The sequence below is a fragment of the Amblyraja radiata genome, chromosome 15 (genome assembly GCF_010909765.2).
Source record: "Amblyraja radiata isolate CabotCenter1 chromosome 15, sAmbRad1.1.pri, whole genome shotgun sequence".
NCBI lineage: Eukaryota > Metazoa > Chordata > Chondrichthyes > Rajiformes > Rajidae > Amblyraja > Amblyraja radiata.
The window spans coordinates 7,424,289-7,442,753 of NC_045970.1; the positions used below are offsets into that span (position 1 = coordinate 7,424,289).

An 18,465-nucleotide genomic window follows, 5' to 3' on the forward strand; every position below is an offset into this window, starting at 1 on the left:
TTCACCATTCTTCTTGGGTGGCGAAAGTAGATATGGGGTCACATGTAACTTCAAAAAGGACACAAGTGAGGGACGTAACTAAGGTTCCCACATCAATTACCTTTGAATCAAAGGAAATTACATTAGGACATAGATGGGTTGCTCACCTGACACCAGCCCCATACTGAAGGCTGTGAGGTTCAGTTAGACAAACTTGGTTGGGAACGACCCAGGGCCTCAGTAATGTTGTTTGGGGTTCGCCTGAACAAGTTTAAGTTACTTGAAGCCATATATTTCAGAATATATTTCGTTTTTTAGCTAGGCTGAAAATCAACAGCAAATTACTCTTAACATGTTTCATCGATGCACGGAAATAAAAATGATTAAACCAATTATTAAATCTGATATTTATTTAAAAAGTTACATAAAAATGCACTGTCAATATTATGTTTTACAAATAAACATTACCCCAAGCACAAAGAAATCAAAAAGGGTGAAACCTTTTACTACAAGTATATATAGTTATAAAAATAGACAAATAGCTAAAAAGTAGAAAATTTACGTATAAACTTTATACAACCCGTCTGACTTCACCTAAATAATTTAAGTTTTGTAAAAATTCTTAATTTTCAGAGGTTCCTGGTTTGAACTCAAATATCAGTATTCAAACTAATTTAGTAGCACTATATTCGCGTTGAGAGGAGAAACTTCATGAGGTATCTGAAAATGTGTTTGGAGTTAGAATAAAGTGGGTCATTTCAGTGTATTAGAAAATCACAATTCCCACCAGCAAACCCTCCCTATTTTATTATCCTAGCTGTTCCCTGGAATGATGTTCGAGACCAGGCACATTCCAACAATATTGTGCAAGGAAGCACCATTAGGCCATTTGTTGTGACGGGCTCAAAAATACTTTAACTTTAGCAATTGGTTGGCATCATAGTACATAGGCTGTTAATAGATCATTGACAAAATTTAAATACAGACCTTTTAAAAATATTTGCAAAATTACTGTAAAGTAAAAGTTCAAAGATCTGGAAGGAAGTTTCTGTGGTCTGGCGCTGCAGGACACACATGGATGGAGGCCAAACTTGAATCGTCCTACCCGTTTGCCCATTTTAGGCTTAAAGTACAGTGCAAAGTAGAACAGATTCAAATTATGATGCATTTCATAATATAACAGTGCATTTCTGAACAGAAAAACATTCAGAATATGGAAAGAGGAACCGGCATCATTTAATTTTCACAAATCCTTTACCCAAAAGATTTTACGTTATATCCTAATCCAAAGGAACATTTAAATAAACATTCTAAAAAGCACACATCTTCTAACAAATTGTTCTAAAATAATTAGAATACTTTCAACAGTAGTATTTATCCAGTACTTTGTCATAATATTTTCCTGTAACTTGAAAACAGCTGCAGTAATTTTTTTCCATCTCAGTGCTTCCTGCAATAAAACCAGACATTTGAAACAATTGCATTTGGTAATCTAATCGTCATTCATTCTCTGACAAAACTAATTGAACAAAAGGTTAATGTATGGTTGTTGAACCATGGTCACTTCATATTTAGAACTCTCAAACATCTCTGATAAGTTCAATTGTGTGAAATAATTGGCTGTAAGTGGATAAAGCGTCAAATTGTTTTTTAAATAACTTGATTCTTAGACTTCCAAATATCATAATTGACCATGAGGGCCCAAAAAAAACCCAAAAGGTTCCAAAATTCAGGCTCTGAAATAGCCACTAACCAATAAAGGCAGCTGGCTTTTGTGGTTCTCATTTCACCTTGCTTGGTCAGCAGATTTAAAGAATGGAACCGTGAAGGAACATCAATATTCTTAAAAGAATGTACTTTTGGTGTCCAAGTTGAACAGGTTTACGGAGGAAAAGAATTGCAGCTTTAAGTTACAATAAACTATTAAGGAGCAGTATATTTATTTCATCAAAACATTATATTCCCAAGTATAAAAATAATGCATAAAACTACACATTTGAGCAAACGTACTCACGGCAAGCAATGTGAATTCTTTCACAGTTATACTTTCAAGTGCAAATCAATAACCAAATGCAGAGGGGGGGGAAGGGGAAGCAAATTTTAAATGCTCCTTTGTTCTACTGAGGAATATATTAATGAATGGCAGCAAACTCTGGAGTGCTTAATTATTCAGTGAAGCAGAACTCTGGCCATAACATGACATCCATTTCCCCAATTTTACTTTGCCTTATCAGCTTGCTATAACCACAGAAATGATGGCAGTTCGAGATTTTCAGACTAATAGGGCGGAAGCATTAATGAGATTAAAAGATCGTGCATCAAAGCTGAAATGTTCTGACATATTTATAAATGCAGGTATTTATATGTTATTTTTCGGCATGATAAACTATAAATTTTCCCACTTAGACCATTTCAAGAAGGGAGTTCAATTCCATAGCCATTGCAAAAAAAAAAAGGCAATAAGCTAAACAATCGCAGGGAGCTCAACCATGCATGTATATATTCTAATAATCAAACCCATCTAATGTCCCAAAAAATCCCCTGCCAGATCTTTGCGATTGCAAGCTTTGAGAGTGAAGCTGGAGAAAATAAAAAAGACATGGATTTTAGTTATTGCAATCATCAATATGCTGCAGCAGATCACGATGCCGACTGGTGGGGTACTGAGCTTTACACTTGGGACATTCCAGGAAGCTCTCATCAAGATGATTTTTGTATTTTGGAAAATTTACTTTCTCTTCATCTTCATTGTTTCTGTTCAACACTGGCTCTCGGTGGCGGTTGTCTTCTATTTGCTGAAATTAAAATATGTACTTTTAAAACCATCTAAGCAAAGTTGAATAAAATGCATTCCAGTGGTGTTACCGGGCAAGGATTTATAACGTTTTTTTTCACCAATTATTTTGACTCAAGACTGGGTAGTCCAAAACCGCATTATGATCATTGTACAAATTGTTATTGTCACTGATATGGAGTACTCTATATGGAGTACCCACCCACTTCCCTGACATCAGTCTGAGGGTCTCAACCCAAAACGTCACCCATTCCCTTCTCTCCAGAGATGCTATCTGTCCCGCTGAGTTACTCCATCATTTTGTGTCTGCCTTCGATTTAAACCAGCATCTGCAGTTCTTTCCTACTCTATTTTATACTCCATTTGCAATTGTGCTCTCCAGTTTATATTGCCTCTTCTCAACAAATGTGACATTTACTATTTTGCAGTATTAATTTTCATGTTATTCAATACGCGATGAATCATGTGTTCATCCATCCTGGAAGCCTGCTATTGTTCTCCTCACAGTATACCTCAAGGATTTGTCATCACAATATGAAATAATATGAACATCACATATGAAAAAATAGCCAGCCTTTACAATGGATAGTATTCAAGTAAATTATCTGGATCCTTACAGTATTCTCAAGCCTCGCGATTTGCTCTCGTGCCTTGCGCAGCTCTTTCAAGACTTTGTGTAACTGATGCTGCAGATTTTGACGTTCATGTTTCTCATTTTCAAAGTCTGAGGAAATGTTCTGCATCTATAAAAAAAAATGAGATTTCACAACTGAAGATAATTTATAAAAAGGAATTAGCTTTCATGTTAAATAATCTTTCCCAGAACAAAGCAACTTTCAAGAGAATGTTCACAGATCCTTTGTGGCAACAGGACTAGTCAATGGAAATAATATTATGCTATAACTGCATACTAGTATGGTTACTGGAAGATCTGTGAACAGGATTGATTATCATATTGCACGATAATTCACTAATCTGTCTGCACCAGAAAAGATTTCATTGGACCACTGGAAAATGATGCTGGAGAAATAAGAAATGGCAGATGAATTCAATGTTTTTTTGCATCAGTCTTCACAGTGGAAGATACCAGCAACGTGCTGGAAATTCAAAAGTCAGGGGACGGAAATGAGTGAGTGGCTACTAAGGGGAAGCTGAAAGGTCTGATGGTGGATAAGTCACCTGGACCGGATGGACTGCACCCAAGGGGTGGCTTTAGAGATTGTGGAGTCGTAAGTAGTGTGTAGCGATCTTTCAAGAATCACTAGTCAGGAGTGGTTCCAGATGATTAGAAAATTGCAAATATTACTCCGCTGTTCACGAAGGGAGTGAAGCAGAAGAGTGGAAACTATAGGCCGGTTAGTCTGGCTTCAGCGGCCGGTAACATCTTAGAGTGCATTATAAAGGATGAGGTTACAGAGTACTTAGTTCATAATAAAATAGGCGGTCATTATGGTTTTGTGAAAGGTAGACCTTGCCTGACAAACCTATTGGACGTCTTTGAGGAAATAAATAGCAGCATAGACAAAGAAGAGTCAGTGATGTTGTTTACCTCGATTTTCAGAAGGTGTTTGATAAGATGCCACACTTGAGGCTGATAAAGAAGTTGAGAGCCCATGGCATCAGAGGGAAGATACTAACATGGATTGCTGGTTAGCTGGATGGCAGAAGGCAGAGTGCCAATAAAGGGGGCTTTTTCTGGTTGTCTGCTAGTGACAAGCGGGTTCCGCTGTGGTCGGTACTGGGGCGCTACTCTTCATGTTGTATATTAATGATTTGGATGAGGAATTGAAGGCTTTGTGGCCAAGTTTACAGATGATACAAAAATAGGTGGAGGGGCAGGTAGTGGGGAGAAAGCAGGTACTCTGCAGAAGGACATGGACAGGTCGGGAGAGTGGGCAAAAAGGTGGCAAAGTGTGGAGTCGTGCATTTGGGTAATAGGAATAAAGGTGTAGACTATTGATTTTTCTAAATGGGGAGAGAATTCAGAAATCAGAGGTGCAAAAGGACTTGGAAATGCTGGTACAGGATTCCCAAAACGTTAATTTGCAAGTCGAATTGGTAGTAAGGAAGGCAAATGTGATGCTAGCATTTATTTCAAAACGACTAGAATATTAAAACGCTGAGGCTTTATGAAATGCTGAGGCTTTAAAAAGCACTGGTCACACTGCATTTGGAGTATTGTGAACAGTTTTGGGTCCATATCCAAGAGCTGCGAAACACTAAGGAGCAGAAAACGCTGGTGGGTGTTGTGTACAGGCCAACTAACAGTAGTAGTGAAGTTGGAGATGGTATCAAACAGGAAATTAGAAATGCGTGCGACAAAGGCAAAACCGTTATAATGGGTGACTTCAATCTACATATAGATTGGGTGAATCAAATTGGCAGGGGTGCTGAGGAAGAGGATTTCTTGGAATGTATGCGGGATAGTTATCTAAATCAACATGTAGAGGAACCAACGAGAGAGCAGGCTATTTTAGACTGGGTATTGAGTAATGAGGAAGGGTTAGTTAGCAGTCTTGTTGTACGTGCCCCCTTGGGCAAGAGTGACCATAATATGGTTGAGTTCTTCATTAGGATGGAGAGTGACATTGTTAATTCAGAAACAATGGTTCTGAACTTAAAGAAAGGTAACTTTGAGGGTATGAGACATGAATTGGCCAAGATTGACTGGCAATTAATTCTAAAAGGGTTGACGGTGGATATGCAATGGAAGACATTTAAAGACTGCATGGATGAACTACAAAAATTGTTCATCCCAGTTTGGCAAAAGAATAAATCAGGGAAGGTAGTACATCCGTGGATAACAAGGGAAATCAGGGATAGTATCAAAGCGAAGGATGATGCGTACAAATTAGCCAGAAAAAGCAGCATACCGGACGGAGGACTGGGAGAAATTCAGAGACCAGCAGAGGAGGACAAAGGGCTTAATTAGGAAAGGAAAAATAGATTATGAAAGAAAACTGGCAGGGAACATAAAAACTGACTGCAAAGGTTTTTATAGATATGTGAAAAGAAAGAGATTAGTTAAAACAAATGTAGGTCCCTTGCAGTCAGAAACAGGTGAGTTGATCATGGGGAACAAGGATATGGCGGACCAATTGAATAACTACTTTGGTTCCGTCTTCACTAAGGAAGACATAAATAATCTGCCGGAAATAGCAGGGGACCGCGGGTCAAAGGAGTTGGAGGAATTGAGTGAAATCCAGGTTAGCCGGGAAGTGGTGTTGGGTAAATTGAATGGATTAAAGGCCGATAAATCCCCAAGGCCAGATAGGCTGCATCCCAGAGTACTTAAGGAAGTAGCTCCAGAAATAGTGGCTGCATTAGTAATAATCTTTCAAAACTCTTTAGATTCTGGAGTAGTTCCTGAGGATTGGCGGGTAGCAAACGTAACCCCACTTTTTAAGAAGGGAGGGAGAGAGAAAATGTGGAATTACAGACCAGTTAGTCTAACATTGGTAGTGGGGAAACTGCTAGTCAGTTATTAAAGATGGGATAGCAGCACATTTGGAAAGTGGTGAAATCATTGGACAAAGTCAGCATGGATTTACAAAAGGTAAATCATGTCTGACGAATCTTATAGAATTTTTCGAGGATGTAACTAGTAGCGTGGATAGGGGAGAACCAGTGGATGTGGTGTATCTGGACTTCCAGAAGGCTTTCGACAAGGTCCCACATAAGAGATTAGTATACAAACTTAAAGCACATGGCATTGGGGGTTCAGTGTTGATGTGGATAGAGAACTGGCTGGCAAACAGGAAGCAAAGAGTAGGAGTAAACGGGTTCTTTTCACAATGGCAGGCAGTGACTAGTGGGGTACCGCAAGGCTCAGTGCTGGGACCCCAGCTATTTACAATATATATTAATGATCTGGATGAGGGAATTGAAGGCAATATCTCCAAGTTTGCAGATTACACTAAGCTGGGGGGCAGTGTTAGCTGTGAGGAGGATGCTAGGAGACTGCAAGGTGACTTGGATAGGCTGGGTGAGTGGGCAAATGTTTGGCAGATGCAGTATAATGTGGATAAATGTGAGGTTATCCATTTTGGTGGCAAAAACAGGAAAGCAGACTATTATCTAAATGGTGGCCGACTAGGAAAAGGGGAGATGCAGCGAGACCTGGGTGTCATGGTACACCAGTCATTGAAAGTAGGCATGCAGGTGCAGCAGGCAGTGAAGAAAGCGAATGGTATGTTAGCTTTCATAGCAAAAGGATTTGAGTATAGGAGCAGGGAGGTTCTACTGCAGTTGTACAGGGTCTTGGTGAGACCACACCTGGAGTATTGCGTACAGTTTTGGTCTCCAAATCTGAGGAAGGACATTATTGCCATAGATGGAGTGCAGAGAAGGTTCACCAGACTGATTCCTGGGATGTCAGGACAGTCTTATGAAGAAAGACTGGATAGACTTGGTTTATACTCTCTAGAATTTAGGAGATTGAGAGGGGATCTTATAGAAACTTATAAAATTCTTAAGGGGTTGGACAGGCTAGATGCAGGAAGATTGCTCCCGATGTTGGGGAAGTCCAGGACAAGGGGTCACAGCTTAAGGATAAGGGGGAAATCCTTTAAAACCGAGATGAGAAGAACTTTTTTCACACAGAGAGTGGTGAATCTCTGGAACTCTCTGCCACAGAGGGTAGTCGAGGCCAGTTCATTGGCTATATTTAAGAGGGAGTTAGATGTGGCCCTTGTGGCTAAGGGGATCAGAGGGTATGGAGAGAAGGCAGGTACGGGATACTGAGTTGGATGATCAGCCATGATCATATTGAATGGCGGTGCAGGCTCGAAGGGCCGAATGGCCTACTCCTGCACCTAATTTCTATGTTTCTATGAAAGATGTGCTGGTGCTGGAGAGTCCTGGATCCAGCACACTGATGCAATTATAAATAAAGTATGTCTTTCCTCAAATTAGGAGACCAAAACTGCACAAAATGCTCTAGGTGTGGTTTCACCAGGGCCCTGTACAACTGCAGAAGGACCTCTTTGTTCCTATACTCAAATCCTATTTCCAGTAGAAAACCTATCCTATAACCGAAAGAACACATGGCGAGTTGAAAGAGCAAAGAAAGGATAGCAACTCGCTGATCGCCATGGCTTGCACGTTCTTCAGCATTGACAAAACCATCCAAGACTCAAGGTGTCATGCTGCTTTTCTTCATTTCAGTTTGTAAATTAGTAATATATGGTTTGACTTTCAAAAGATAATGTCCTGAAACTACTTTCACTTGAGATACTGACCATTTCAGGCATATATTTTACTGCCAAGAACAAGGGCCAAGTGTTAAGCATATCAGTCACAAAATCCGTTTGTGTACAATCCCATTAACGTTCATTCCTTGGTTATAGTGGACAACCTCGAACTGAGAATTTGTAAATGTTCTCTGAAAGTTAAGCTTGAATCTATATTAGCATTATTTCATAACAGTACCTGTTGTTCCATTATTCTATTTCTTGATTGTTCTTCTTGTTGGTTTATGGAGGACCTTTGAAGGAGCTGGATCTAAAGAAACAATATTAAGAATATAGTTGTTTAATTAAGTAAAAAGTAAAGACAGATTGAAATAACTTTTAATCAGATTCAGACAAGGATTAAGTCAATCACATTGTCCAAATGAACAGAAAATAATTTAAAATATTCAGATAAAGTTATCAATTTTTTAAAGCATGTGGTTCAAGTTCGTAAATAGAAAGTAGCCAACTTGGCTAGAATTTCTGATAATTGTGTTATGTTACATACAGGTGAAATACCTGAACTGTTTTAACTTAGTTTAGTTTACGTCTTTATTGTCACGTGTTCTGAGGTACATTTAAAAACTTTTGTTGCATGCTATTCATTCAAAAAGACATGATTACAATCAAGCTGTCCAGTGTGCAGATAAACAGTACAACATTAAGTGCCTTTCCTTAACTATGGTGCAGAAAATTGTTCACAATACTCCAAATGCGGCCTGACCAGCACATTATGGTCTCAGCATTACATCCCTGTTTTTATATTCTAGCCTTCTTGAAATAATTGCTAGCATTGCATTTGTACTAGCAATTCAACTTGCAAATTAACATTTTGGGAATCCTGCACCACAACTCCCAAGTCCTTTTACACCTCCGATATCTGGATTCTCTCCCCATTTAGAAAATAGTTTACACCTTTATTCCTACTACCAAAATGCCAGGCTCCACACTTTGCTGCACTATATTCCATCTGCCACTTCTCTGCCCACTCTCCCAACCTGTCCAAGTCCTTCTGCAGAGTCCTTGCTTCCTCAACACTACCCGCCCCTTCTCTTTGTATCATCCACAAACTTGCTCAGAAAGCCAGCAACTATCTTATTTAGCAGTCTAACGTGTGGCACTTGATCAAAGGCCATCTGAAAATCCAAGTAAACAATATCTACTGACTCTCCTTTGTCCATACTGCTTGTATCTTCAAAAAAACTCCAACAGATTTGTCAGGCAAGATCTCCTCCTAACAAAGCCATGCTGATTTCACCATGTGCTTCCAAATAACCCAAAACATCATCATTAATATTGGACTCTAAACTTTTACCAGCCACATAGATCAGACGAACTGGCCTATAATTTCCTTTCTTTTGCCTCATTCCGTCCTTCAACAGTGGAGTTACATTTGCAATTTTCCAGTCATCTGGAACCACTCCTGATTCTAGCGACCCTGGGGTGTAGTCCATCTGGTCCAGGTGACAACCATCTCAGACCTTTAAGTCATCCAAGCACCTTCTCCTCTGTAATAGCGACTACACTCAATTCTGCCCCCCAACTCTCGTGAATTTCTGATTATACAGTTCTATGCTGTTGGCTCACAAAGTATGAGAAATTACGGCAGCTAAAATGTATTTTATTGTAGAACTATAGAACAGAACAGATCTAATATCTAATTTTATTAGATCTAATAAAATGCTAACCTGATACAAGAGGTCAGTTGATCTTTTTTTCTCCTCTTCATATTGGGCTTTTAAGGTCTCCAATTCCATTAGAAGTCTCTGCATCTTTTCAGCTGAACGCTTCCTTTCTTCATCAGCCTTCCATTGGTTGCAGCCTTGTTCTGTCTGTAATTTGATACTTATGGCCTTGACTTCCAAATTCTTCTCTTCATAACGCTTTCTCAAATCAGAAAGCTCCAACTTGAGTCCCTCTGCAATCCCACGTTGTACTTCAAAACCATTTTTAGCAGATAAAATTAGTTGCTCATATTGTTTCTGTTTATCTTCTGACAGTTGACCTGCATGAACGTGGAAATGTAATTTAAGTCATAAAGGTACATGGCAAAAAAAAGCTACATTAATAAGATCCATACAATCACAGGAACAAAAAAAAAATGTTGAACATGCCAAACATTGTTACATGTAGACTTGGACAATTAGTTGAATAAGTTGAAAAATGCATAGAGAGTGTGATTAGAATACATACATATTTGATAGTAAACATGAGATCTGTACTCTAATCCTATAGTTGACTGAAAACATTGGAAATGTTCCTCTAATAAAAACAATTGACTAATTCAAGAACTAGAATTCACCCCAAAATGTTTCCTGCAAGGATAATGAGGGAACTGTGTTTCAACTGATAAAAGTTAAGAAGTCTGGAACATATTTTACAGATTCTAGTGAAAGTCCACTTGAGCCAGAGGGAAAAAGGTATTACAAGCAAAGCATTTAAAGGAATTTTTATACAATAAGCCTAGTATGAGGCCAAATGAATCAAGTATATTTCGCAGTAAATAACAGGCCTGGAATATAAATTAATTAATTGCAATGTCTGAAAATAGATGAGAAAGTTCAATGAATTACACCAGTCATTCAAAATCTAAAAGTCTTCATTTTCATTATTCAGAGACAGTTGTAGATTACTTATGCATTTTGTTAATATCAAGATGTGCAGCGCACATTTACAACAGAAGAAATACTGCCGAATGAAATAGGGAAAATGGGTGCTTCCATTTTAAGGCTCAAAGATGGGCCTTTTAACACTTGATCTTTAATTACAGGAGTATCGCACACTAAAAATGCTCTATTTTGTATGCTTGCCACAAGGTATTATTGAAGAAACTATTATTGTACACAGGGCTGTTCATTAAAATAAAATCTCAAACAGGAATGTTGTGGCTCCATACTTGCTGCGTTGGTATCACAAGGTTTTCTAGTTTCCTGCTCCAACTCAAATATCCGGGCCAGCAGCCCCCTAACATAGGCCTCTCGTTGTTGGTCATAAACTAGCCATTGCTGGTTTTTCTCAAGAGCCTGATGGAGAAAATTATAAAATGCTATTTATGACGTGCATTTTATTAAGTTGCAAAAAATTAGGCACATTAGATTTACATAAAATCTATAAATTCTGTGAATTTAACATATGATTTTCCTTTGAAATGCTTGAAAAGACAAATTGAAAACTGAAAAAAAAAGAAAAATTAAAAAGACAAGATTCAACAAACGGAGCAACTATATTTACTTCTCTTGTTTGCTGACCAAACCATAACCTGTTTTTGTCATCTTAGTTACTACTCTGCTACAAGTTATAAACGTTCACAAGTGGAGTCACTTGATTTAATAAGAATGCGTAGATTCTCCCATTTGCCTCAAATAGCAAAGCCTCCAACTTGATAACTGAAGTAATCTTACAATTATGCTACCTTATGCAATACTTAATTATCAACAATATGGAATAGAACAGTGAACATTACCAATATGCTGCACCAGGTACAGCTTGCTTGCCAAAATGGAACAGGTATATATCTGGCTAGTTAACATTAGCTAATCACTGTGCAAAGACAAACTAGTTACAACCAAGAGACAATTTGATTGTCTATTTAATTATGTCTTGGTAGGACAACCAATAAATAAATTATCTACATTGATACTGATGTTTTCCACCATACCAAATAATATAAAATATTAAAATGTCCAACAGCTAAATAATTTGATGCTATTTTGTGACATCTAGTGGAGAACTTAAGAACTATTCTAACTGTAAAGCAGCTTTTTCACGGGGCGTCTTGACGCAAGAGTTAACCTGAGTTTAACATCGTGGGAACCTCGTGCGATAACAGTACGGCATTCGTGGACCACCGTGGCGCTAACGGCAGGTAATCGTGTAACTTGGTGACTCGGGAGAAAATTCAAGCAAGTTTGAATTTCTCCAAGAGTGACTTGTACACTTGTGGTTGAGCATTGCAACATTATATGAACGTAGTGGCCAGTGCGATATCCGTGCGATATCCGTAATAACTCTTGCGGTTACCGTGGGAACTCCTGCGAACGGTGAACCCGGAAGCTGGACAGAGGGGACAGAAGGTGAGTAAAAATTGTCTTCTGTGGGATTGAATTTAAAAAATAAAGATTTGCATCCGCATATGGACATCAACTTATTCATAAGTTATGTTAATGAGATTCAAGAAAATAACTATAATCTTTAAAAGGGACTTTAAAAGGGACTTTACTGAAAGGTCCCGCATTTTTATGGTCCGTGAGAAATTTTTCACATGTACTTCTTTGAGAGATACAGCTCGGAGTCCTCGCCGACTAGCGATCGATGCCTTTCCGAAGCAGGGTCCGGAACGCTACCAATCAATGTTCTCCAGAGACCCGTGTAAGGAGTGAACTGCACATGCTGGTTTAAACCGAAGACAGACACAAAAAGCTGGAGTAACTCAGCGAGTCAAGCGGCATCTCTGGAGAAAAATAGCTGATGTTTCGGGACGAGACACATCTTCAGACTCAATTCCGATTAGGATGTCTGAAGAAGGGTTCCGATTCGAATCGCCACCTATTCTTTTTCTCCAGAAATGCTGCCTGACCCGCTGACTTACTCCAGCTTTTTATGTTTTTCTTCCCAGATCTGACTTACCTGCTGAGTTACACCAACATTTTGTGTCCTTTTGTGCGTATTAACCAGCATCTGCAGTTCCTTTAGACATTACCTAACTTCAGATTTTAGAGATATAGCGCGGAAACAGGCCCTTCGGCCCACCGAGTCCGCGCCGACCACCTATTCTTATCCGGCTTCAGAACGGTTCTTCCTTCCATTCGTTTGGGCACTGACCCGACCTACCAACCTACCTCAATGCGGAGATTGGACTTTTTCCCCCTGGAACTGTCCTGAAAACATATATTCTGAACTCTGGTATTTTCCTCTTCGCTCTACCTGGTGTTCTTGTGCATGTGTCGGAAGGAACAGCAGATGCCGGTTTAAAGAGAATGCTGGAGTAACTCGACGGTTCAAAATGCTGGAGTAACTCAACGGGACATGCAGCATCTCTAAAGAGAAGGAACGGGTGACGTTTCGGGTCGAGGCCCTTCTTCAGATTGTACGTGGCTTGGTTATATTCATGTATAGCATTATCTGATATGATTGTATAGCACGCAAACAAAAGTTTATTCCCTGCATAGAATCATACAGCGTAGAAACAGGCCCTTCGACCCAACTTGCCCACACCGACCAATATGTCCCATCTACACTAGTCCCACTTGCCCGCGTTTGGCCCATAACCATCTACACCTATCCTATCCACGCTTTAGTCTAATGCGTCTTAAACATTGCGACAGTACCTGCCTCAACTACCTTAACGGATAGCTCATTCCATACACCCACCACCCTTTGCGTAAAATAGTTACCCCTTAGGCTCTCATTAAATCATTCCCCCTGAACCTAAACCTGTATCTGCTGGTTCTCGATATGAGACAATAATAACAAACCAAAGCGAGTTAGGACATCAACGGGGAGATCCTGGATAAACAAAAGGTAGCCACAAAATGGAGTAACTCAGGGCAACAGGCAGCATCTCTGGGGAGAAGGAATGGGTGACATTTCGGGTCGAGACCCTTCTGATATGCTGCCTGTCCCGCTGAGCTACATGTTGTGTCTATCTTCGTTTTAATCCAGCATCTGCAGTTCCTTCCTGGCCGAACCCGATTGAAAGATGAGAGGCTGGGCGATAGAGCACTGGGTGTGACAAGGATCAGGCTTCAGTAAGCAAAGTAAAGAGAGGTGGCAACGTTATGGAAATGAAGCGGGTAATCCGAGTGATGGCGAGACGGTATCCTCTAATGTATCGGAAAGAACTGTAGATGTTGGTTTGCGCCGATGATAGACACAGTAATACTGGAGACAGACATAAAATACTGGACGGGCAGCATCTGGATAAAAGGAATGGGTGACGTTTCGGGACGAGACTCTGAAGAAGGGTCTCGAACCGAAACGTCACACATTCCTTCTCTCCAGAGATGCTGCCCGTCCCGCTGTGTTACGCCAGCATTTCGTGTCTATCTTCCGTATGCTCTGTGATGGTCATCTCGGAGTCAAGTGGCAACTCTGGTCTGTAGACACGAGGAACTGCAGATGCAGGAATCACGAGCAAAACACAGAGCGTTGGACGAGCCTGACCCTTTGAGTTCCTCCATCACTTTGTGTTGAAGTCAGGTCTGGACATTGCTTGGCTCAGTCTCAGGCGCCGGCTAACTAGGAAGGTCGAGTCAAAGTCCAGCACTAACACTCAAGAAATAACTTTTGCGGCCTGATGTTCCCAATATTTAATAGAAATCATTAATAAAGTAAATAAATAGATACCGGTCTAATCAGTGTCTACGGGATTGGACAGGATGCAGGAAGAATGTTCCCGATGTTGGGGGAGTCCGCAACCAGGGTCCCAGTTTTACAGTCTACCGTGGGAACTCTTTAACTCAGTAAAGTAAAGTAAAGTAGCCTTTATTGTCATATCAGCGCACAGGCAGCAGTTGATTGTTGCTCTATTCAGTTTCCCAGGGGGTCGGGACGGGACTGGAGTTGGGAAAGAAAGGTGGGGGAGTCGAGGGAGAGGAGGGGGAGACAGATGGGGGTGTCTTCATTTACTGGCGGCGGGTGTCTGTCACTGAAACAGGCAGGTGAGATTTCACATCCACCTTGTGTGTGCCTCTCTCTCTCTCTCTCCCTCCCCCCCTCTTACACAGGCTGAGAGACTCTGCCTCTGTGAGTGTACGTCTCTTTCTCCCCCTCTCCCACACACAGTAAGACCGAGGTACTGTGCTCAGTCCATCTGTGTCTCCCACATACACAGTAAAACATGTCTCCAAATGAGCCAATTCAACCAAGGGAGGATATTTATAGTGTGTGAAAAAAAGTGACATCATTTGTGCCACGTGATGATTTAACAACACTTCACAATGTTCATTCAAGATTTAACGGGAAAGCTCGGGAGACGGATAAGTCACTCGCACAAATAACAGAAATGCCGAGTACCGTGGGAACTCTTTATCTACCCCCCGTTATATCGTGTGATATCGTGCTAGACCACGACCACTTCACTCTGGTTACATCTTGCGTCAAGTCGCCCCGTGAAAAAGCGCCATTAGTAATAAAAATTTGAACATTGCTATTCTGAAGAGAAACAAAATAAAAAGTATTGTCTTCCTTGCCTCCATACATATTTAAAGCAAAAATATTTAACTAAATTAAAAATAAAAATGAAAATGCAGATTTGTTACCATTCTGCGGGTGAAAGAAATGTGGACATTATATTCATGTTTCTCATGCATCAAGAGCACTCATGTCAGATTACCTTATAGTAACAAAAATAAAACCTGAACAAAAACAAAGTGCTGGAAGAACTTTGTGGGTCAGGCAGCATCTGTGGAGGGAATAGACAGATCACAGAGTTGGGGGGGGGGGAGCTGGAAAAGAGAGGTGGGGTGGGGTGGGGCAAAGTCTGCCAATCAACCTCCCTTCTCCCGTATCCATTATCACTTGCCCAGCTTTGTTCAGCCCCAACCCCTTTGCCAGCTTTCTCCTCCACACCCCCAGTCCTATCACTTGCCTCCACAGATGCTGTCTGACTTACTAGGTTTGTCCAGCACTTTGTGTTTTACTCACGATTCCAGCAACTGCAGTTTATTGCATCTCCAAAATAATACTTGAATTTGTTCAAAAGAAACGTGGTATTTCTTTGGCATATTTAACTCTGGATCTGGGAAGTGGTATTATGACGAAAAGTGCTTAATGTCACTACTTCCCTCACAGAAAAACTAGGAACAGGCAGTCTCCAAGTTACTTACGAGTTCTGTTCCCTAGGCCTATCCAGAAGTCAAAAATGTTAATTTTCTACAGCTATCTATAATCACACCCACACTTGCTATAATTCTTCATTCACCATAACACTACAATTAAACAAATGGATTATATATACAGTCATTATGAAAGCCATAAATCATTTCAATTAATATTATCATGAAAAATGCTTTAAATAAATTTGAATAAAGCCAGTTGTGTAAATTAGATCATCTGTCACCAAGTGAGCACCTGTAGTCAAAAATTTAATGATACATGATGAAATCCTGCACTACTTGGAAAATAGAACCGGTTTTATGTTTGCACACAAATGTAAATAACACTATGGACTCACTACTTATAGCTCCTACATTAATTTTCAGTGACATTGCAGGTGTTACAGTATTTGTAGAAAGAAAGTTTGGCAGCTTTAAGTTGAAGATCTTTCATCAGAATTGAAAGTTACCTTTCAATTCTGTTTTTATCTTAGATATGCATAATATTTTGTGATTTGTACTTACATCTGTCAGTTGGGCTTCAACAGTTCTAAATTCTTGTGATGATGCAACTTGGCTCTATAATTTATGGAAAATAAAATTAAGATGTTGAGGCCACAAAAATAAAGGACAGGTAATATTTAATAAAATCAGGCAGCACATCCCCATATTAACATTTTCTTTTTCATTTCAAATTCAGCAGTCTGATAATTTTAAGTATTTGTTTTTAATGCTGAAAATGGAATTTACTCCAAAAGAACACCTCAAGCCTTCTTCAGCAGTCAAGTCTTGTCTGTACTCAAGAGTCATAGTGTGAAAACAAGCCCTTCGGCCCAACTTGCCATGCCGACCAACATGCCGAAACTACACTTGTCCCACCTGACTGCGTTTGACCAATATCCCTCCAAACCTATCATATCCATGCACTTGTCCAAATGCTGTTTTAAATGCTGTGATAGTACCTGCCTAAACTACATCCACTGACGGCTCGTTCCATATACCTACAGCCCTTTGTGTAAAAACGTTGCTCCTCAGGTTCCTATTAATCTTTCCCCCATCAGCTTAAACCTGTGCCCTCTCGCTCTTAAAACAGACACTGGGTAAAAGACTCTGCATTCCCCTATCTAATCCTCAAAATGATCGTATGCACCTCTATAACATCACCCCTCATCCTCCTGTGCTCAAGGGAATAAAGACCTAGCTTGTCAATTTCTATGGCACTTTATTGTACCAAGGTACAGTGAATTTCATTTTGTATACGGTTCAGTACAAGTATACTTACATAAGCATTTAAGAAGGAACTGCAGATGCTGGAAAATCGAAGGTACGCAAAAATGCTGGAGAAACTCAGCGGGTGCAGCAGCATCTATGGAGTGAAAGAAATTGGCAACGTTTCGGGCTGAAACTCTTCTTCAGACTGTCTGAAGTCTGAAGAAGGGTTTCGGCCCGAAACGTTGCCTATTTCCTTCGCTCCATAGATGCTGCTGCACCCGCTGATTTTCTCCAGCATTTTTTTGTACTTACATAAGCACTTAGATAAGCATCTCAGATATAGTACAATTGTATAGTATTAGTACATTGAGCCAGTTTAGTTCCTGGATTTGACGCCATCATCAAGTCCCAGTTTTTACAGGTGTAGCGTTCTTAACCTGACCACAGGAGGCCGATGGGTCCTGGCGGTGTTGAGGGTCCAGCCTGGCCAAATGAGGTCGGTCGTGTCCTTCACCGCTGCTCTTCCGCGCTGAGTCACAGCAGGCCAGTCCACGCACTAGGCTCCTAGGAAAAGCGCCTAGTCCAGCTGAACCCCAGGCTGTTGTGGAGCCTCCAGCGACAGACTCAACCGAAACACTGCACGGCTTCCTGTGGCCAGTCTGCTTACCAGCCCTATATTTGACTCCTTCTCTGGTCCACGGGACGAATGGGGGCCGGGCTTGGTGGCTTCCCTCTCCCACGGCTGGCGAGCCACGCCCGCGGTCGAGTATGGCAGCGGCACCTAGGGCCAGCCATCTGCCGCGCTGCTCGCGAGTCCTGCTGTGCAGCCCAGCTCAACTTTTTCCTTTCGCTCAGGCCCTCGGGTCCTGGCAACATCCTCGTAAATCTTCTCTGCACCCTTTTCACCTTCACATATTTTCTATAACAGGGTGGCCAAAATTGAACAATATTCTAAATGTGGCCTCACCAATGTCTTGTACAACTGTAGCATGACCTCAACTTCCATGCCTAATTCTCTGACTGATGAAGGCCAATATACCAAAAGGCTTAACTACCCATGTATCTTATTAACTACCCTTTCCAGGAACTATGTACCCGCACTCCTAGATTCCTCTGCTCTACAACACTCAACAAGCATGGCAGAGGCATGTGAGAGGCTAGAAGTTGGTATGGTGGTGTGGGAAAGGTTAGTGGACAGAATAGGCAGGTGAAAGGCAGAGAGCGAGGAAGGACGGTTGGTTTAAACTGCACGTATTTTAATGCAAGGGGCCTGGCGGGCAAGGCAGATGAGCTGAGGGCCTGGATTGGGACGTTGTAGCCATGACTGAAACCTGATTAAGAGAGGGGGCAGGACTGGCAACTCAATGTTCAGGGGTACATGGTTCCTTGAAGGTCGAGTCACAGGTAGATAAGGTGGTCAAAAAGGCTTTTGGCA

The 18,465-nt window shown here is 40.8% G+C and overlaps 1 protein-coding gene across 1 annotated transcript in view; it reads right to left on the minus strand.

Annotated features, from left to right (window-relative positions):
• Positions 1-369: 369 nt before the first annotated feature.
• Positions 370-18,465, minus strand: part of cep55 (centrosomal protein 55) — a 28,164-nt gene continuing 10,068 nt past the window's right edge. Inside the window, exons 3-8 of the mRNA XM_033033585.1 lie at positions 16,344-16,397; positions 10,901-11,027; positions 9,693-10,009; positions 8,204-8,275; positions 3,391-3,516; positions 370-2,774 (exon numbers count right to left, since the gene is read on the minus strand). Coding sequence (XP_032889476.1) covers positions 2,586-2,774; positions 3,391-3,516; positions 8,204-8,275; positions 9,693-10,009; positions 10,901-11,027; positions 16,344-16,397 — 885 coding nt within the window. The 3' untranslated portion in view covers positions 370-2,585. The remainder of the gene's footprint in view (positions 2,775-3,390; positions 3,517-8,203; positions 8,276-9,692; positions 10,010-10,900; positions 11,028-16,343; positions 16,398-18,465) is intronic.